Below are 22,596 nucleotides of genomic sequence, written 5' to 3' on the forward strand. Positions count from 1 at the left end.
CTCCAAAATGCCCGCGGGGTTCGCCTCGGTAGAAGAGGGAGGGGAAGTTGCTGCTTTCCCCCGTGCTGCGGCAGCCGCCGGGAGGGCGCAGGACGCCGGGCTGGGCGCTGCCGGCTGTGGGGCAGACGCGGCAGGGAGAGCAGCCGGCTGTGCGCTGGGGCAGATCCCTCCCACTCCGGCCAATTTCGGTGAGGAAGGTGAAATGCGGAAGTTGCCACCCAGAACTATCAGTGGATCGTCGGGTTTTTAGCCCGGAGCACGCAATTAAGAAAAATAAATAAATGAAATAAAGCCGCCCTTCGTGCGTACAGCCAGTCCTCGTCGGCAGCCGACAGCCAGGCTGCTCGCCCGTATGGCGACGTTACCTGCCGCAGACAGGAGGGCGTTCGCCCTGAAAATCAACAGGTAAGCGGCTTTGCTCGTACCTGGCAGCTGTCCCTCGCCAGTCTCAGCCCGGCCAGGACAATCGGGACGGCGGGAGCCGGCGGGCCGGCTCCTCCCCTGGAGACCCCGGGGCGGAGAGCCGTCTGACAGCTGCCGATAGCCGGGCTGGCCAGCCTGCCGCGGGCACGGCTCCGCGCCCCGCTGCTCCTGCGGGAGCTGCGGCCCCGGCTGCGCTTCTGCTGCGAGCTTTGCTCTGATCAAGGCACGAAACTGGCTCTGGGTCCGTGTCCTCTGGCAGGGAGGCGACGTCCAGTCTCATCCCAGGAGTTTCTTCCCCATCTGTTTTGTCCGAAGAAGTCCCGAGTTCTTTGGAGGGGCTGCTCGCTGGCGACGGGGTGGGGGACTGGACACAAGAAGTGGCAAAATTACCTGATCCCTCTAAATGACCACTCCTGGCAAATGAGGGGTTTATGTAGGGCATCCATACTGCAATGGCATACATCCCTGGGAATTTTTTTTTTTTCATTCTTTCATCTATGTAAAGTCCCCCAATGACTGAATATGTATTTACCTCCCACATTCCCTCCCTAAACCAAATAAGAGTTCAGCTGTTGGAACACCATACTCTTGAGACTGAACTTGCTGTCTGAAAGACTTTGGTGTCTTTTCCCAGGGAAGTTCTGACTCTCAGTTCGTCTGTGCTCTGTGGCAGCAGTAAGAAACCAAGACAATTATTTTCACATTGCTAGGTTAAAGGAAAAAACAGGCCTTCATTTCAAGAGTCTTGTCATCTGAGACAAAAATTGTGTTTCCAGGGTGTTGATGTAAGTACCAGGTACCTGAGTTTGCTGACACATAAAAGAACAAATAGCATAATGGTAATATAAACTGAGGATAAGTGTCTGTGCCAGAGAGAAAAGTATGCAGAGAAACTCCACCTCCTCAGCAATTTTTTGGAAGACATGGGGTTTGCAGTCAGGGAGGATAAAATTAGCTCCTCTGTGATGTGCCTTTCTCATGGCAGAATATGCATCAGTGTACCTTTCTGTATTCTTTGGGAATTTATTTTAAGTTTATGGTGGAATATTCTCGAGAGTGAGACACCATATTTGGAAGCCATCAGATGAGCAGCACATGAGAGGATCATGGCACAATTCCTGATCATTTGGAGACTTGCTTGAACAGAAATTATAACTAGCTGATGTTTACAGACCTTGAGTTATTTTCTTTCTTCCTATTTTTAGGGTCAGTTTTTTGGCAGCTTTCCCTAGCTTTGGTGATGGTCAGTGTTCATCTCTACTACTAAAGCCTACAAAGTAGTGGAGCCATAACAATCAGTTCAGCTTCATTTCACGAAGATTCACAAAAAGTTTGGTAGTAAGAGCTGTTGTGAAATTAAATTACTGTTATAATTTTTTAAAATATACTTTTCTTTTGATTCAATAGTAAAATACTATTTTTGTAGCAAGTTAAATATTGAAATCTATTAAAAAATATTCTGAATATGATTCCAATTTAAGAGTGTGCCCTTTTATTTTGTGAGCATGGATATTGTCTTTTGCACTTACACTTTACTCTGTTTTATCAGTATAGTAAATATTTTTTGGAAGGATATTTTGTTTCCCTTTCTTCAAAAAGAGCAGGACATTTTTAGATGTCTCCAATGCAGTTTTTACTGTTGACAGAAGAGTGCTTTTCACAAGAAGCATTTTTAATGTGGCAGTTTGGACTTTTTTAAAGTAATTTTCAAAATCAGAGGAATAATAAGTCAGTGTGTTAGGTTTCTTGTCTGTACACAAAGGGCTAATTTAGAGCTGTAAAAGTTTGTTTCTTTCTCTTCAGAGTTGTGACTTCTTCAAAATGTAACTTGTAGTGAAAGTTGAACATTACTGACAAGGCAATATTTTCAGGACCTGGTACATTGCCTCTATAATTACTTTGCATTCACTACAAATTTACATGCAAAACTCTGTCCTTTTTTGTTCACTTTATCTCTTGCCAGTGATTTATGCAAGCTATATATGGTTTTTAAGAGGACCAGCAGAATTTTAGGCTCTATTCTGGCTAAATATCAGCCACCTCCCTGATACTAACATAAGGTGTACCCTGGTGTGTTTGGTGAGCCATGTCAGACATCTGACCAACCTATGAACTGTGTTCTGTAAAAAATTAGCAATAACATGATATGAAATGTCTTAATGGTCTAATTATGATTTAAATTTAGTGTGAGTTCATGAGCACTGGACTTGCAGATGTTTCAGGAACAGCTGTTACATGACAAGCAGCACGTTTACTTAGAACTAGGTCAGACTTTAAAAACAGACCTTCAAATGCCTTCAAACTCTTGTATGCAACCTGCACACGTAACCATGTCTTCCTATCACTTTTTTCTTCCTTCCACCCATCTGGTGTCTGCTGCCCCAACCTGTTGCTTCCTGCCTTTTTTAATCCTGCAAAGACTTGCACATATGTTTTTAATGCATGCATGTCAGTAGTTCTTTCTGCTTTAACAGGATAGGTTTTATGAATAATGATGTTAATTTCCTGTGTAGAAGTGAAGGAACAAATTTTTAGTGTCCCTCAAGCCAGGCAGCTCAAAATCAGCATGAGACACAAAAAGCCAGATCATCCTTGCTGCATTTAATTCAAGATAGTAATTGGAAGATATCTGGATTGTGCAATGTAAGTGTGTCTACTTTCCAATCACAGTATTTATACCAAGGAATCAAGGAAGTTAAAAAAATAGTTTTGTAAACCACTGAGGAGGAAACAACTCACCATTGCGAGAATGTGGGCTCTAGTATATACCAGCTGAGCAGTGTAGATTTGAGAGACCAGAAAAACTGAATTTTAATCAGTTTGTCTTGGCAGTGTCTTAGGATAAATGCAACATTAACAGAAGAGATAGTCTATTTTTATTGGTTTTGTTTAGCTAGGGCAATTTACTGTCTTCTCTTTCACATAGGTCTTGCAGTAGTAACTGTTTGTTTTGACTTCAAGTGAAGAAAATTGTGCTTCAAGCACCTAGCTGGTCACCAATGCTCTACATCCAAAACCTTTCAACACACAAATTATAAAACAGAAGATTATCAAGAACAGCAGTACAACTCCCTAACAAATAACTTACGTTTCAGTCATGTGACTCTTGCAATAAAAACCCTCCCAATAGGTATTCTCCTCAACTGCCTCTACAGACAACTGTTACATATTACATAAGTAACACAAGTATTACATAAGACATTTTCAACATTCATTCCTGTAATTTAATTTCCTCATCCCTGAAATTGCCCAGTTGTGAAACAAACTTGGCTTTTCCTTTTCTTGTTTTATGATGTGTATTTAAGGATGAATACACATTCCAAACCCCTTGTTATTGGCAGAGATATCTTTCTCCAAATCAAATTATTCAGAGCCCCAACAAATCTGGCCTTGAACATTTCCAGTGATGGGGCATCCACAGCTTCTCTGGGAAACCTGCTCCAAGGTGTTACCACCTTCACAGTAAAGAATTTCTTCTTAATATCTAGTCTAAACGTATCCTCTTTCACTTCAAAATGAAAGGCTTCACTTTCTCTCTTGTCCTCTCACTACAGGTTCTTTTAAAATGTCCTTCCCCATAGTTCATACAGGTCCCCTTTAGGTACTGGAAGGCTTTGGGGTCTTCCCAGTGCCTTCCCTTCTCCAGACTGAATAAATCCAACTCTCAATGCATTTTCACAGGAGAGGCGCCTCAACTCTCCTCTGGACTCACTCCAAGGGGTCTATTTCCTCTCTGTGCTGGGACCCCAGAGCTGGATGTGGCACTGCAGGTGGGGTCTCACCAGAGCAGAGCAGAGCAGAGGGATAGAATCCTCTCCCTGCCCTGCTGCCCACACTGCTTTGGATGCAGCCCAGCACACATTTGGCTTTCTGGGCCTTAGGCACACATTGCTGGATCATGTCCAGCTTTTCGTTCAGCAGTACCCTCAGTTCCTTCTCTGGACAGCTGTTCTCAATTCATTAATCTCTCAGTCTGTTCAGGTATTGATGGTAGCCCTGAACATGTTCAATGTACTTGTCCTTGTTGAATTTCATGAGGTTCATATGAGCCCATTTCTCAAATCTCTCAGGGTCTCTTCCCTCTGGACAGATCCCTTCCATCAATTGAATCAAGTGAAGTGTTCAGCTTGATGGTGCACTCATTCCCACCATGTATGTCATTAATGAAGTTATTAAGCAGTATTACTTAAGGATAAGTATACTCACCCTTGAGGAGCAGGTCTTATTTCCATTTTGGACATTGCACATTTACCACAGATCAAGCAAGAAAGCTATCAAGCTAGTTCCTTCTCCAGCTAAGACTCCATTGGAGATATCTCTCCAATTTAGAGACAAGAAAGTTGTGGGGCACCACACAGAAATTCAAGTGGGTAACAGCAGTTGCTCTTCCCATGACCACTGATGCAATCACTACATTGTAGAAGGCTACTAGATGAGACCAGCACAATCTGCCCTAGGTGAGGTTGGGTGGCTGTCTTTAATCACCTATATATAGTCCGTGTGCTTCATTATAGCTTTGAGGAGAATCTATTGCATGACCTTATCAAGCACTGAGGTAAGGCTGACTAGCACTGTTCCTGGATACTGGTTTTGTTTGCAAACTATTTAATCTGGCTATAGGAAATAAATGCTGGCATATACAGGAATATCACTATACTTTTTTCATCTTTCATTCCATTTTTTCCAATTTTTCAGCTGACTACAACATGTGTTTCTTTTCAATTGTCCACAGCATTTATCTCCCATTTATGGGGTTAGATTTTAAACTGACCAAAGTATCTGCTCAATTCTTTCACAGAATCACACAAGAGTAGAGGATGGAAAGGACCTTTGTAGGTTATCTTGTTCAGCCCTTCTGCTCAAGCAGGGCCATTGAGACTTAGCTGCCTATGATCACATCCTGTTGGACTTTGAAGGCCTACCAGGTGGTAGACTCCACCCTCATGGGAAAAGGGTGTTTCACAGGGAATCCCCCAAGTTTCAGGGCAGGCCTATTGCCTCTAGTGCTGTCACTGAGAACCACTGAGAAAAGCCTGGCTCTGTCTTCTTTACTCTGCCCCTGTGTATATAAATTGATAAGACCCCCCGAGCCTTCCCTTCTCTAGATTGCACAGTCCCAGATGTCTCAGTCTTTCCCCACTGGTGAGATGCTCTGGTCCATCACCTTGGTCCCCCTTGGCTGGTCTCTCTCCAGTATATCCATGTCTCTCTTGTACTGAGGAGCCCAGTCTTGGGCAGAGAACTTAGGCATGTCTCACCAGCATCAAGCAGAGGGCAAGGATCAACTCCTTCCACCTGATGGCAATACTCTCCCCAGTACACCCTGGCATAACATTTGTCATTTTTGCAACCAGGACATATTGCTGGCTCATGTTCAACTTTGTGGAAGTCATAGTCTCCTAGAACCAATGTAGTCATGGTCCTCTAGGATTTCTGATGCTTTCCTGTAAAGCTGTTTTCCAGGCAAGTGCCTTCCAGAATACAGGGGTGCATGGAGATGATCCAGGTCCAGGGCTTTGCACTTGTTGAACTCCATGAAGTTTCCTTCAGTCCATTTCTCCAGTCCATTGAATTCCCTCTGAATGGCAGCATGACCCTCTGGTGGATCAAGAAGGTCATGCTGCGCTCTCCTCCCACTTCTGGGTCATCAGTAAACTTGCTGAAGGTACACTCTGCCCTGTCATCGAGATCATTAATGAAGATGTTAATCAGGATTGGATCCAGTATTGACCCCTGAGTTTTACTGCTAGTTTATACCCTCCATCTAAACTTCTTGCCACTGATGATCACCAGCTGTTCAGGAAGTTTTCAGTCTAACTCACTGTCTGCTCATCCAGATCATACTTCACCAGCTTTAGACACTATTCCTTTAGACAGATGAAGAACCCCATCTCTTTGCTTCAAGCTGTTTTTTCCCAGTTTGTGGCATTATTGTCTTTGTATTCAGCATAGGGAATAGATTGTACGTGGCTCTAAAGCAGGTGAAGACGGGAGAGAAGACAGGTTCCTCTGCAACTTCATCTGCTGCTCATAAAGACCAGTCCCCACTGCAGGCTCTGCACATAGATGCTTTACCTTCCACCTGCCCACTGTTTGAAATTAAGGCAGTTTGAAAGAGGAGAAAAGATTAAATAGACTCAATACCATGGTTTCATCCCTGCTCTATCAGTTACAAGTGCTCACAGCATGTGAACAACTAAACAGTTCTTAAAGGCTTCAGATGGCTCTTCCCTTAGGTATATTGACCTGTGTGTCATATTCTGGGACATTTTACAGGTACTCCTCCAGTATAAGTGAGAGATGTAAACTAGCAGAAGTGAATTTTAAATCAGTTAAATGAGTAAGCTGAAGAAGAAAGCAACATCGTGTGTCTAGATTGTGCCATAGGACACAAAAATAGATATTTTTGTTAAAAATTCATATAAGCGTCTCCTAATTTTTTTAAGGTAAGATTATTCAGGATGATACCTTTACTATATTTGGCATCATTGTGTCCATCACAAAGACTGAAAGCCCTTTCCTCTGGCATACTCTGCAAAAATTGCAACATTTAATGAGTAGATTCCTGTAACTTTCAGGAAGTAATGAAGAAATAGGAAGAAAATGCCCTTATAACTACTTTTCAGACAGTACCGGTGCCTTTGGTTATTCTCAGTGGCTTACTTTTGGGTTTTTTTTATTACCCTTTATGGAGTCGTCTGCCTGCTATACAATCAATGTGATAGTAGCCACTTAAGTAGGAGGTTAATGACAAACACAGGCCCACCCAGCCATATCTCTGTGAAAAATTACAAGTGCGGGAAAGATAGGCTCCATAATACAAGTGTAGGCTTTATCAGCTGGTAGGCAGCTGTAGAGACTGTGTCTTCATAGAACAGTTGGTCATGCAGCAGAACTGTTGTTACAGTTGAGATAGGTGTTACTGACAGCTAGGAAGCTCTCTCACTGCAGACAAATAGAGTTTAAAATATAGCCATCTATTTTCTATTACAGTTGTTTAAGCCCAGTATTATACAGCACTTACACATCTGTGCAGTCACTGAACTCAGGTGCAATAATCCCTGTTACATGATTAGAGTAATGGGATTTTTGCTTTTTCTCTGGGAGATGACTGCTGAGTTTGAAAGAGACTTTAAGTTTTGAGCAGAACAACTCAGAAAAGCATCGTAACATAATTTTTTAAGATCTTATGTCCCTCCAGACTTCAGACATTATATGCATGTGCATGGTGAAGCCTAGCCTGAAATTTCTCATGAGGTTCTTTTTTCATACATAGTCAACAAAATCTTAAGCTTACCAAAGGAAAATGTAGATACAAGTAAGAAACACTTTTGTGTCCACCAATGAATATTTCTTATTCATTGTTCCAAACAGTTGTCATTTTCATACATGAAGAGAAAACCAGCAATAAAGAGATATTTAATCTTATATTTTATACCTTCTACCATTTTCAGGTTTTATGGTAATGAAAAATTACAGTTCATAGGCACAAGTCTATATAGTTGTCCTTTTTTTCTATTCTGGCTTGACTATTTTTTAAATTTGGTTTGAGAAACCAGACTTTATTGTTGTCTGTAGCAGTAGGAGAAAGGGTAGTCTGTGAACAGGCTTACCTGACAACACAATTACACTAAAATTTTGCCATTGTAAGTGCAGTTACAGAAAAATAGGCCCAGGCCTAACCAGCTCTTGGGCCAAAGTCCCAAGACCTAAAAGTCCCTAATACCTTTCCTCATGAGTTTTGTACAATTATACTTGCACATGATGAATCACAGTTTTCTGAGCTTTGGTAATAATGGAGATCTTTTATAAGGGAGTCAACACACCTGGACTCAGTATTTTTCCCTAGTGTCAAGCAAACTGGGTTAGATAAGAGCATATATTATTTCAGTTGTCACATGATCAGAGCCTTAAAAAGATAATAGTGTCAAGACCTCATGTTTGGAACATTGAATAAAATGCAACATCTCTCCAAGCTTGAAATTTTCCAGATATATCAGCTTGTAATTTATGATATAAAATGTCTCACATAATCCACATATGTTTGTAAGAGTGTGTAATAACGAAATTTGTACATATAAAGACAACCAGCAGATACAAAAATATATTATTTTTAACAATAGTTTTTAATATATGCCAAATTTAGTGAGCCTTTGTATTTTTAAGAGCATGAGCAAAAGATCCAGCTTTCAAATGTATCTTAGATTCTGCTTTGGCTCCTGCTGAAGTTTAATCAAAATCTCTTGTTCTAGAAATAGCAATACCTCTTCATGTGCTTAAAAGAGAGCCAATTTTTTTTTCAGGCATATTGTCCTAGTAAATGATCCTACTTTTTCTAGTCCAACTTAGCTCTAAAGAAAAAGATGTTGTTCTAAGAAGTGGCTGGGGAAAAAAAACCCAAACCCTCATGTTTTTCCATATCAGGAAAGTCACACTGAAGTTCCATAAATCTGTGTTCTTAGGAAATGAGGGGCAAAATACTAACACAAATTATTTTTCCATTTCTGTCCTATTTGCCTTATTCCCTCCTCTGGCCTTTCATGTACTCAGTATTAAAGACCCTTTTATGAATATATTATTAATTTATTTGAAGTTGGCAGCCACATTTTTTGCTAGTTGATAAAAATAACAATTTTGACCTTGATTTTAAAAAAAAAAGAACCCTAAAGGAGAAAAATTTCCCTCAAATAACATTTACATATTCTTTATTTTAGTATTATTTATTACTGTTGCTAATGTCTGCTTTTTTCCACTTAGTAAAATGTGAAAACAAAGCACGAGAACTACTAGACTTGGTACAGGTTTTACAAAATTATAAGTATTATAGCAGCATGTTCTTAGTGAAGCCATTTGGATGCTCAGATAATACGCATTAGCTGTAATGTAAGTCTTTGCACATATTTAATGATCACTTTATTATGAATTCGTGGAACAGTGCAGACAAAACAAAAATCTAGAAGAGTAACATTATTCTATTGCTTTCAAATCACAGTATAAAGAGAGGGTGGCACGTACAATCATTACTGGCCTCAAAATTGCCATTGTAATTCTCATTGTCATTGTAAAGAATGTAAGCTTCTGGAAGACTTTTAAACAGTCTAGCATTAAAACAAAAACAAAAACAAAAAAACAAAAACAAAAAACTATGTCCTAGCTACAAAGTTTTGCAATGGAATATAGACCTGAGTAGTCTCCTGGAGGCTGTAGGGGCACATTTATTAAAATGTGTATTTTCAGATATCTCAGTTAACAGAAAATAATAAGGTAACAATGTGAGCTTTAGTACTCAAGCAGAGAGTGTTCTGAGCCAGAACACACAGATAATTGTCCTTAGATGAACTGAGGTTAATCCATTCAGAATGAAAGCTTTGTGTACATATTGCTGTATGATGGTAGATACTAAGGCAATGGGGACAATAAAAGAATTCTCATGTTTACACATGTATTTATCTTCTGTTAGCATTATTAATTAGCATCAAATGACATATTAATTACAAATTTTCTATTGCATATATAAACTATCATGACCAGTCTAAGTTTATAATAGGATGACAGACAACATTGATTTATACTTTCTGCTTTCCAGGAGGTACCACTAAACTATCATCTAAAACCTCACATCTAAAACCACTTCCATTGCAAGAGTTAACCAGTCAACAATGCATACACATTGTCTTCTCAAATGTTTTATCATAGCTATTCCTATTATCCATACAATGATTAAAAGCTGCGTAAAAACATTGTTCATCAGGACCAAATCATAGGTCTTTCATTTCTTTACATGACCAGGATTAGAAAATTATTTTTGTCAGTGCTTATGTCTCTTCCCGAGGGAGAAACAGAAAAACAGAAAGGCAGAGAAAAATCTCCATGAATAAATGTCATACATGACCTGGGAAAGAAATAAAAATTGAGCTCTTGCCCATTTTATTTTGTAACAAGCTGACAGCATAATGAAGTCAACAGTTTCCTCTTCTAGATTTTTTTCTTTGTTCCCACACCATCCCTTGTAAGAAGATTGTTGTTAAATTTCAACCATCTTGAATAGGATCTTTATTGCTGTAGCTGATATGGAGTCTTAATGTGGTAGACCCCAAAGTGGGTGTGTGCCAGAGGGTGTACAGCCTACCTGAGCCAACAAGGAAACAGCAGCAGTTCAGATGGACCACTGCTGTAAACAGTGACTAACAAAGTGGAGCTCTGGTGCCTTAAGGACTAATTAGAAACTTAGAAGAAAAACAGGCAGTTCCACTGGCAGTAAGAACAGGAGATCTAAGTGCGATTCCCATATTTGCTAGTTAAAGATCTGGATCATTGCCCAAAATTTTGTGTGTTTGCGTGTGGGAGTGAAAGACAGCGGTAGGTAATTGTTCCATTTTTCTCTTCTAGAACTTTTTAGTTGCTTGTTTTCAGTTGTAACTAGAGAAGTTTCATCTTAGGCTCAGAAAAGAGCAAAAGCTAGTTGTGAATTTTCTGTCAGTGTCAGATGAAAGGGATTACTTTTCAGGGTAACCAAGACTGAACATTTAACCTGTTGGTAAAAGTTTTCACTTTCTTTTTTTTTAAATGATTCTGCCATCCATGTCTATTTAAGTGTGCATGTCTTTGGGGATAGTTCTGGTACTCTCTATTTATTTATTTGTTTATTTTCACATTTCCTTGCTGTCTAATTGCGTATGCAGCTCTTGCAGATGACAATTTCAGTGTGCTGGAAGGGACTGTAAGATCATTAAAGATTACCCTTTCTACCTCTCCTCTAATAGTAAGTAATTTTGGAGAGCTTCATCTAATAAGCATGTGAAGCATACTTTTAAAACTAGGTTTTTTCTTATGAAGTTTCTGATTTTCAGTTAATAGGTGATCTTTAAATCTGTTCTCTTTCCCTTTTATTTTTAAATAGTTTTTCTCTGTCTAAATTTTCATATTATATACATACTAACAAAATACCTATTGTGCCTACTTTTAAATTACATATTTCAAAGACATATGTCATTGAATAGAGGTTACAGTGAAACTGCAGAACCTGCTTTATGCATTATAAGCATTCATATAATTTTAATTATATGAATGAACCAGCAATATTCAGCCATAGATCTAACATATGTTAGAGGAAGAAAATAAATGGCTGTTTTATCTTCCTTTCCTGATACCTCATCTGGGTCCAGCTAATAACCCAAATCTCCAAGCTCACAATCCTTCAATGAGCTCTGTCCTGAGAAACATTCCAGAATTTGACCTACAAGATGAATTTAATTTTAAGAACCTGCAGGTGTAGTCTGTTACTTTGGTTACACTGTTAATATATTATGCAAACTGTATGCTTTGCATTGGAGAGTATTTGTGAAATACAGACTATGCCTCAGCTGTTCCCTAGCAATTGCTGGAGGTTTATATCTACCTGTGGGACAGACACTAGTGAAATTGAGATTGAGAAGCACCAGTTTGGGGTTTGGGATTTGTTTTGGTTGGTTGTTTGAATTTGGCTACCCTCCAGTCCTGTCTGGGTGGATCAGGAAGTCTGGTGAGTTCCAGCTTTTTCAAGGATTGCACCAGAGAAGTATGTCATCATCATTCGAAGGTCAAGACATCACAGAGTGGAAAAATTAGTTCCAATTTATGTTATTTTTCTCTGACACTGTGATTCAGCCAAGGACCTAAAATCCAGGAAATCCTCAGTATATTATTATCTGCCATCTTTCTACAGGTTTACACTATCTTGTGAGTGTTGACAAACTGTGAATTCTGCAGTTATCTTTGTGGAAGTCTTCACTAAATATACACCTTTTTTTCAGCTAGTGAAGAGGAACAGCTATCTATACAAGGGATCAGTAGAGCTATTAACACTGCTGAGTCCCCTTGGTCTTTGAGAGGGTTGCAGTTGCCCAGATGCTGTTTTCCAGATAGTTCAGGGACATCATGAATGGATTCTTGTCACTGTACAATCACAAGATGGCTGCTTGGAATCACAGAATGGTTTTGGCCAGAAAGTACATTAAAGGTCATCTCGATCCAACCACCCCCTTTGTGGGTGGGGACACCTTTCAATAGGCGAGGTTACTCAAAGCCCCATCCAGTGGGTCCTTGAACACTTCCAGGGTCAGGGCATCCACGACTTCTCTGGGCAACCTGTTTCACCACCCTTCGTGTAAAGAATTTGTTCCTAACATCTAATCTAAATCTTTCCTCTATAAGGTTACAACTGTTGCCCCTTTGTCCTATCTCTATTTGCCTGTAACATGTTCCATTTAGGTAGTAAAAGGCTGTGATGAGATCTCCCCAGAGTCTTCTCAAGGCTGAACAACTCCAGATTTCTCACCCTTTGTAGGAGAGATGCTGCAAATGATCCTCTGATCATCTTCGTGACTCTCCTTTGGACCCTATACAACAGGTCCATGTTTATCGTGTGCTAAGGACCACCTAGACCTGGACTCAGTACCCCAGGCAGGTCACAGAAGAGTAGAGAGGCAAAATACGCCTCTCTCAGCCTCCTGGCCTCACTTCTTTAGATGCAGCCCAGGATGCAGTTGACTTTATTTGCTGTGAGCACACACTGCTGGGTCGTGTCCAGCTTTTCATCCAGGAGAACCCTCAGGCCCTTCTCCACAGGGCTGCTCTCAACGAGTTCTTCTCCCAGTCTGTGTCTGTACTCATATCTGGGACTGCCCTGACAAAGAGGGCAGCACTTCACACTTGGACTTGTTGAACCTCCTGAGATTCCTATGGACTTATTTCTCAAGTTTGTCCAGTCCCTCTGGATGGCATCCCTTCCTTCTGTTGTGTCAGCTGCGCTGCTCAGCTTTATGTCATCTGCAAACCTGCTGAGGGTGCATTCAATGTCACTCTTGATGTCATTGATGAAGATAGAGAAGAGCACCAGTTCCTTGTCTGCCCTAAGGAGCACCACTCCTCGCCAGCCTTGATCAGGAGGCTCCACAAGAGCCATTGACAGCAACTCACTGGCTGTGTCCTTCCAGCAAATTCCTTGTTCAGTGTATAATACATCCCTCATAGCCATGCCTCTCCAATCTGGAGATAAACTGTCATATGGGATAATGTCATGGAAACCTAGATACATGACATCAGTAAGTCTTTTGTTGTTGACCATTGCAGACACTCCATCATGTAGGGCCACCAGGTTGGTCAGGCAAAATTTGTCCTTAGTAAAGCTGTGCTGGCTGTCTTGAATCACCTCCTTAACACTGCTTCCATGAGGATCTGCCCCACGATCTTCCCAGGCACAGAGGAGAGGCTCACTATTCTGTAGTTGTCTGTGTTCCTTCTTTCTTCCCTTTTTAAAAATGACAGCAATATTTTCCTTTTTTCAGTCAGCCGGGATTTTACTGTCCACAAGGACTTTTCGAGTATAATGCAGGGTGGCTTGGCCACAACAACAGCCAGCTTCCTCAGGACACTTTTAGTGTCCTACTTCCCTTGCAGTGGAAACTTTGTTCCTACTAACTTATTAGAGCTTTCTTGCTTCAATTTAAGCACATTCCTTATTCTTCTTCCCTCTAGAGACGTGAACTGTTCACCATTTTCTTTACATATTGCTATCTTTTACATAGTCAAGGACAACTGCTGTATCCTGTCAGTCTCCCTTTTTGTGACTCAACAGGTTTTTTCACTCTTTCCTCCTGAGTCATCCTTGCCAAAATTTTTAGCCTTCTGACTGCTATCTTTTGAAGCCTTTTAAAATTGATTGCATCTTACTCTGTGTTGTTGTAAGTGTTTACATCAGCCTAAGTATGTCTCATCAACTTCTCTTAACAGAAATAGCATCAGTTTTTCCTCACCTGTTGTACTTTTATTGGTAAGTGTACCAGTATACTCTCTCACTATCTATTCTGTGACATGGCTATTTTTTTTAGTAGTTAATTTCACTTTTTGTATTTCTGCATTTGGGGTTTTTTTCTTCCTAAGTTTAGAAGTTTACACTCATTTTTATTTAATTTAGCTGTGCTGATTTTGGACTGTTTCTAAAATACTGGGTTGATACAATCCCCAGATTTTAGTCCTGTTACCTATATCGTCATCCATGTTGTAAAATAAAGTATGGACTGGAATTAGATTAAGGAAAAACTAAACTGCTTCTCATAGTAACATTTCCTTGCAATCTTCTTTTGAACTAATGATGACTATGCCTTGAATATGTTTTATTAACCAGCTGTGAGCTCTTTTGGAAACAGTTGTGATGATTCCATTTAGCCATTCTCTCTGCTTATAGGAATGTCACAAGGAACAGTATCAAGAGCCTCACTGAGCCAGTTAAACTATCACAGGAAAGCATGAGACTGGTTTTATGTGACTGCACTTAGATAAATTCATATTGTCTGCATATTGTCTGCACATCATCTCCTAATAATTGCCAATAATATACCAATAATTGCAGAACTTTTTGGACCAGAATTTACTGCAGTCCACATTTTCTAGTTGCCCACCATACACTTCATCATCAGACTTTTAATAAACAGGCATATCTAAGGTGATGTTAAGTGCAATTTCATGGTGCCCTTGCTTCAACCGAATGGAAACCACAAAACTTTTTCAGTGACTGCTTTTCATTTATCCGTAACCACTTGCCTTCTTTCCTTGTTTTTTAGCACACAGATAGACCATTGTTGCAGTCAAGTATGACTGTAGAGCTCTCCTCAGAATCAGACAGGCCTGTTGTACAGACAAGGGGGGCAGAAGTATAGCCAGGCATAGATGGACTGCAGCCTCCACAAAAGCTAAGACATGGCATGCCTTCAATGATTATGAACTACCATTTTCCTGAGGGTACACCAATGGTGCCCAGGGCAGCTCTTTGATCAGAAAGTATGTATGTGAGAGACAACAGCCATTCTGGTATTATCGAAGAGTCTTGCAGGACTTCTGTTTCCATCTTAGTTCTCAAGTTTTCAAAAGTTTCCATGCAGATCTCTGATTGTTATACCCACCTTTCTTCCATGTTGATGTGATTAACTTGTGCTTTTTGTTCTTTTAGCAGTTAGGACTTTCCTTTGTCTAATCCTAGCAAATCTAGGCAATAATTTCTGAGTTGGTTTAAACAAATTTTGCTGTCTTCTGTTATTCTTACTGTACTTTCTTCCTTTAGTTATTGCAAAACTGGGAAGTCAGTCGAATGAACTATTCTTATCTGAGAGTCACCATCACAGATTACAAGGTTTGTCATCCATTTGACTGATTTAGTTTGCAAGTTCTTTCTATTAGTGAGACACTGGAACTGATGTCAATGCTCTTGAGAACTGTATTTGCACTCAATCAGCTACATTTGCCCCAACTTTTACCAGACAGCAAATATGGCCCTTCATACATATGTGTGCTTCCTCTGTACTTCTTCCTTTTTTCCTGGTATTGAAAATTCATATAATTTCCTCTTTGAAGCATCTGGTAACCCCATATTGGATGTAATTTAAAGATGTCTTATATCATTGTTTACAGCAGCAACTTCTGCAACAGACTGCAACACAGTTTTCACATCTGCTGCTACTTCTGCTGTTTCCATCAGATACTTCTGCACAGGGTAGAACAGACTCAGTTTGCAGTAAAATAATAATTTTGAGTACAGTAATTTCATGACCATAAGGCGCACCGGACTATAAGGCACACCCCCCCCTGGAGTCGGCAAAATTCGCAACTTTGTAGATCATATAAGGCACACCGGACTATAAGGCGCACTTTTTTTTTGCAGTGAGGCTCCGCCCCCAGCTCCCCTTGCGCGGTTGCTGGCCGAGGCCCCGCCTCAACCCAGCAGCCATTGGCCCCTGGACCCGCTTGTACCCAGCAGGGGCGGTGCTGCGAGCCACTGGGCCCGCCTTCACCTGGCAGCCATGGGCCCCCACGCCCGCCTTCACCCGGCAGGGGCGGTGCCATGGGCCCCCAGGCCCGCCCCCAGCCGGCTGCCGTGGCACTGCCGGCTCCTCCCACAGCTCACAGCTCACACTTCCGGTTTGGCAAATTTCGCAACTTTGTCCATCAGATAAGGCGCACTGGACTATAAGGCGCACTTCCAGGTTTGAGGGAAAATTTTAGTCAAAAGGGTGTGCCTTGTAGTCGTGAAATTACTGTAATTTGAGTTTTGTACATGCATTCATTATCAGGTATTGTTTGTAGTGGGAAATTGAGAAATAATAACCCTGATAAACAAGTAGCTTTTCTTTGTAAAATAGGTCAGAAATAATCTACAGAATGTACACACTTCAGCACTTTCCCTACATGGCTTCTCACTTGTGTAATCATTGAATAACCTTTAAAACATCTTGGTTTTGATTTTTGGAATACCACTGATGAGTAGGAAATCCTCTTCCAAACGGCTCTCTTTACTTTCTCTATAATTCTAGCTTTGTTCTGTCTGGGATTGTTGCTGCCTTCAGATTGCAGCAACATCACACTCACACCTGGCATTACCTTTTGACCTAAAAGCAACTATTCTCATTTATGCAATTTTTATTTTCTAGGACAAGCCTAATACCTCTAATACTTTCAATACCTTCTGTCAAGTTCCTGTGGCTTCACATGAACAGAAATGTATTGAGTGAAATTCAGGGTTTTGGCATGCTCAAAGATGCAGTAGTGAGTGTCGCAGAATAGGTACAATAGTCATATGAATCAAGAGGCCACAAAGGAGAAAAGGTGCAAGCAAAACTGTCCTGTGGCATGTGGTAATTCTAAGATGCCTATTAATGCTTGCTGCAGTTGAAGGAGTCTCATGTGGAAGAGGGTGTCTTCTTACCTCTGTATTTTCCTTTTTCCCATTTGACTGCTCGGATGGGCTGCAGGCTATTATTTTTGTTTGAAATCTGCTTAACTGCATCTTGTTTCAAAAGTCTTGTCCTGAGCCCTTACGCTAAAATATAATGTAGGTGTTGTGTTATCATTTCATGGCTGATTATTCTTAAACTGATTTTTCTAAATCATATTAAACATTAATTGATTAGTTTCCATGAAAAATTACCACACTACTCTGCGGTATTTTCAGGCTCCATACATTATTATCACCCTGGGATTTCCGAAGAATTCAGTTCTGGTCTCTCTCTGCTGCCACAGAAATCAGTTAATTAGTACTTAAGAAGTTTTTTCCTCAAATGTTTAGCCAGATCGACAGATTTTTAAACTCCTTCTTTGGTTTGCCTTGGGCTTTTCAAGTAAAGTGCACTAGTAGTGTAAGTCTGGGCTTACACTGTTCAGTGAGTGGTCTTGTCCTGTTTTTATCCTTTGTTCAATTAAAAAAAAATATTCACTTATGTGATGTTAGTTTTTTCCCCTCTGCTTTATTATTGTATTTTTGCTTTGCAGAAATGAATCTGCAAGTACTGCTATGACGGTCACAATCACACTTTACTTAAGGCCAAGGTTATTGTTTCTCGCATAGTATTTCTCAGTTGTGAAGTCCACAATATAATGATAAAAAATCTCTTGGAAGAGTGGCAGAACCTTGGTTATATAGGAATGCAAATGAGATTTGCACCAACTACAAACTAAGAGGAGTCTAGACCATTATCAAAATACATTTCTAAACACTGGGACAGGAGACTAAATTGGCTAAATGCTGGAATTTGGAATTTGGAATTTGGAATTTGTACAGGGATAATTGTAATTATAAGGATTTTTCTCTGCTTAATTAAAGGCACTCCTCTGCAGAAATAAGAAAGCAATTTACTCTCCAACCAGGCTTTGCACAGTTCTGTCAACGAAGCTTAAGTACCCCTGGCTTTTCTACATGTAATCTGGTAAGTTCTGGGTTTATCTGCTTTACACAAGTGTGGTATGTACATTGCTTAATGGTTTTAGGGTAAATTAAATTATCTTCTAAGTTGTCTTGCTTTCCACTGGCTTTTACCTGAAACTGTTAAAAAATACTCTGGTGAGCTGAGGAAATGACGTGTTTCAGAAACATGAAACTGTTACTTGGAGCCTGGAATAGACAGTCCCTCTGCATATTACTATGAATCAAAGTTAGTAAGTGTTGGAGTATATTACATTCCTTCCCTGATGGAAACATTCAACTTCTTCAAGTAAATGCTTAGTGTGGTAATCCTTCCTCTTCTACCAGTTTTATATACTGAGCATGATTCCATGTGGTCTGAAATATCCTGTGCTCATCTGGGGTCGCCTGTCCTGTCTATGTCCTCTCCCAGCTTTTTGTGCATCCCCAGTCTCCTTGCTTGTGGGGTAGTATCAAGAGCAGAAAAGCCTTGGCTCCTTTTAAGTACTGCTCAACAATAATGAAAACAAATGTTATTATCAACACTGTTTCCAGCACAAATCCAAAACATAGACCCATAATATTTACTATAAAGAAAAATCAACTGTATTCATGCCAAAACCAGCACAGATCATTGAGTAAAGAGAAAAAAAAAAGAAAGGTAAATGCTCAACAATACTTAATGACTTAATACAGTTTCCAGAGCTTGCAGCAGGGGCAACATGCTGACTGTTTTTCAGTGCTGTAGAATGTGCATGTTAAGTGAGAAATGCTGAAGTATGTCCTCATTGGCATAGATATAATTGAGTCAACTGTTATATGTCTCCAAATCATGTTTAGCCTTTCACATGTTATCACCCTCTAAAGATGTCAGATCATATGACAGTGCCCTTATGACAAAGGGAAAAAATGCCAGATATTATTGCCTTTCGGGATGATGAGTATTCTGCAAACATACCATGCCGTAAATAAAACTGACTATGATTTTGGCACTCCCCCTGTCCCTACAGTTTTATTTTTTGATTATTTTTGTGAGGCCTGATAAGAAGAAGCAGGAAGAGTCTTGGTGCACCAGTGATTGTGAAAATCTAGATGCAAGTGGTTGCTTCCTGTGTCAGGGCCTCCCGCCACTACTCACTTCCTTAATCTGAAGCGCTGTGATCTTTAACTTGTTCCTTGTGGTTACTCAGCCTGACGAGGCTAGGTCCCTTCTGCACACAGACAACCGCTTGTTACACCAAAGAAAACTTGGTAGCATTTCATTTGCCAAGTATTACGCCGTGGCTGCCATTTTGTGTGTGCTGTCACAATCTACATGCCTCTAATTCATCATCCCTAAAAAGGTATGTTTGCAGTAATGATTTGTGGTGTTTTCTGTAGAAAATTGTTTTGCTTGCTTCTATATGTGAAAAGGACTGCTGGCTTCTTATTTAAGCCATTTTCTGTGTTTCCTTTGAAACATTGCACCAGTTGTTAGGGAGATCACTTCCCTCCACCTGCATTTACTTTTTACACTATTTTACATTTGTGTCTAACTTTCAATAGTCAAAAGCGCGTATTTCTAGCGATTAAAGGTTATTAACACTTAAACTTGAAGAAGAGGATACAATGAAATACAACAGATTTGACCTGTCAGAATGGAAAAGTGGGGCTTCTGAAAGGAAGTGCAATGGTTCATCAAAAATTAGATTGTATTTAGCAAAACTATTTTGCATGCAAAACATTATATATTCAGCAGCTGAAAAACTGTAGTATGCCTTTGTGTACTTTAAGCTGTGTTTTACTTTAATCTTCTGTGAATTGCATTTTTAGTAGATCTAAATATATCTTATACATAGTTCTATTTATTCTATGTTGCTATTTATTCTTATACATGTTTATATCTAAAAATTTCTATATAGACCTATTTACATATCTATACACTAACATGCTATGCTTTACCCACTGACCGTACAGGAAGTGAGCTTCAACCATATTATGCTGATAGTTAATTTTAAAAAATAGCAAATAAAGGTTTGCTATTTACTCATAACTGTTGATCCGCATGTTCAGCACTACACTGGTGTGCAAACCAGGGATAGTGCTTATACTAAAAACAGAGTAGCAGAGTATTTTTCTTTGGCTGACTGACTCATAATTTGATGGACTTGCTGGTAATGTTAAGTTTTCCCTTTGGCTAAAAAGAGCAAAGAAAGGGAAAGATTTTTCCCAGAGACAATTTTGAAAATTCAGTGGATGCCTTAAATGTGCAGGCAGAGGATCAAGCTTGGAGACTGTGTTTATGCAGAAACCAATATAGTTTCCCTATAAAAGGGGAACCTGGGGTAGGGGGTGGTACTTGTTCAGGTTCAAAGGTCTCTATTAAAATATTTGCAGGAGTATTTACCACATCTGTGTGGGTTTTTTTTAAACAAGTTTAAATTGGTTTGCTTCTCCTAGGTGTTTCCAGCACGTCTTCCAAGTATGTTTCACTTTCTGCACGATATTTCTGGATTTATGTTATCTGAAAAACTTCCTCACCTGTATTTCCAGAACACTTAAAAGGTTCCAAACCTTGTACTTGCTATTAATTGTTTTTAACACATTTTCTTATCTACTGTGGCTGATGTGGCATATTAAGTGTGTGCCATTTTAGTTCAGAGTTATTGGAGCTTTGCCATTATTAAGTCTGTATGCATGTTTCATAAATTGAGAAATTTCTCACTGTCCCATTGATCTAAAATTCCTGTTGTAGATGTAACAACGGTGTGCACTGGTGTCACTTCATGCTCTAGCAAAATTCCTGTTAACTTCCATGAAAGCCTTGCATGAGCAGGCCGCAGTATTAATGAGGAAAGACTTGCTGATTTTGACCCACAGATTTTTTGTGCAGAACACTGGAGTATAAGGAGGATAGCTTAAGAGCACATTGTATAGACAAAATAACATTGAATATAAAGGTGTGTTGATACCAGTGACATTGACTGCCTTCTTTTCCCCAAAATGCGTCAACAGCACCAGAGATATACTTTTTGCTGGCAGCTTCAAAAGACAGCTTTGTAAAAGATATCTGAGCTAATCAGTGCAATGCAATCCTTACCTTTTACAGAAAAGAGGATTTATTAGCTAGTTTTTGCTAGAATTCTTACTCACAGTAAATAAATTATTCCAGTGATATTATTCTAATGCTGCAACTAATTTTCTTCACTCTTGCAGTGATGAGGTGTCATCGGTCTTTCTGGAACACACAGAAAATAAATTATAGATTTTCTAAAGCTGTAGTTCTTAGATCTACTTTTTTCTTGTCAAGAAAATCAATGATAAGAGATTCTAGTCTCTGTACTCAACTGGACAAATATTGTATTTCCTAAAGAAATACAAGGTATTTTTACTTGCTACATAGCAAGTAAAATAATTTTCAGTTTTGTCTATACATAGAATAACATACATTTTTAATATATGAAGTCACATTTATTTGTATGTGGAACATCATCATCAAATCAAACAAGAGTTTCTGCCTTTGTTTTTTACTAAATAGATAAAAAGCAGACAGTTTAATGGCATGCATGAGTCATAGAGCTTGTACTTGTTTACCTTTTTCTGAGTGGACCTTCTGTTTAAGAATGGCTAATTAAATGTTACCAGATAAAACTGTTGTTCTATCAAGGTGTAATGCTGCACATTGTAGAAATGGGGAATATCTAAGGTTTGCAGTAATAACTTTAGTAGTTCCATGTAATCTTTTACAAAAACACTGCACAAACCCTTAAAAATTATGATAAATTAAGAACTCCAATAATGCAAAAGCCAATAACATTCAGAGATTAAAAATAGTAATTTTTTTTCTGATTTTGAATATATAATGTCCTCAACTTTGTTTGCAGTAGAAAGCACAGAGCATTTCTAATAGTGTCTTTCAGGCACAGCCCCTCAAATGAGTGCATCTTCATGATGGCAGCAGCCACAGTGCTTGCAGTTGGTCCTCTGCTCCATAACTTGGAGTATCTTCCAAGACATGGCCTTGTTATTCCTGGTGTGTTTTGTCTGCTGTCTCCCTCCATTGGCGTTGTCTGTCACTGCCATTTTGGTCACCTCCCTTATATCCTTTCTGGTTTCTAGGTTAGAAGTTTAGATGTTTGTTTCTGATGTAACAAATAATGAGACAATTACAATAGTTAAATTAATAAGCCTAAATTACACTATCAAGAAGAATCTTCTGTTGCTAAAATAAATGCTTCTTTATTTCTCATTAGCCTTCCTTTTATGATGCAGTAGACCCAGTAGATTTTGAAGGCTTCCTGATGACGCAGCTGAACAATTTGGACTTAGATCTAGCACAAGAACTTGGGGACTTTCCTGAAGATGATCTGGATGTCGTCTTTGCACCCAAAGAGTGCAGGACTTTGCAACCCTCTATGCCAGAAGATGGGTAAGGAGACTTTCTGTCCCTCCAAAATGCTGCAAAAATAAATTTAGTTTTGTATAGT

The 22,596-nt window shown here is 39.6% G+C and overlaps 1 protein-coding gene across 1 annotated transcript in view; it reads left to right on the plus strand.

Moving 5' to 3' along the window:
- The first annotated feature begins 225 nt into the window (after positions 1-225).
- Positions 226-22,596, plus strand: part of DOCK8 (dedicator of cytokinesis 8) — an 89,786-nt gene continuing 67,415 nt past the window's right edge. The window contains exons 1-3 of the mRNA XM_033086119.1: positions 226-405; positions 18,053-18,155; positions 22,363-22,538. Of these exons, the coding sequence (XP_032942010.1) occupies positions 353-405; positions 18,053-18,155; positions 22,363-22,538 (332 nt within the window). The 5' untranslated portion in view covers positions 226-352. The remainder of the gene's footprint in view (positions 406-18,052; positions 18,156-22,362; positions 22,539-22,596) is intronic.

This window comes from Catharus ustulatus, chromosome Z, assembly GCF_009819885.2.
Source record: "Catharus ustulatus isolate bCatUst1 chromosome Z, bCatUst1.pri.v2, whole genome shotgun sequence".
Taxonomy (NCBI): Eukaryota; Metazoa; Chordata; class Aves; order Passeriformes; family Turdidae; genus Catharus; species Catharus ustulatus.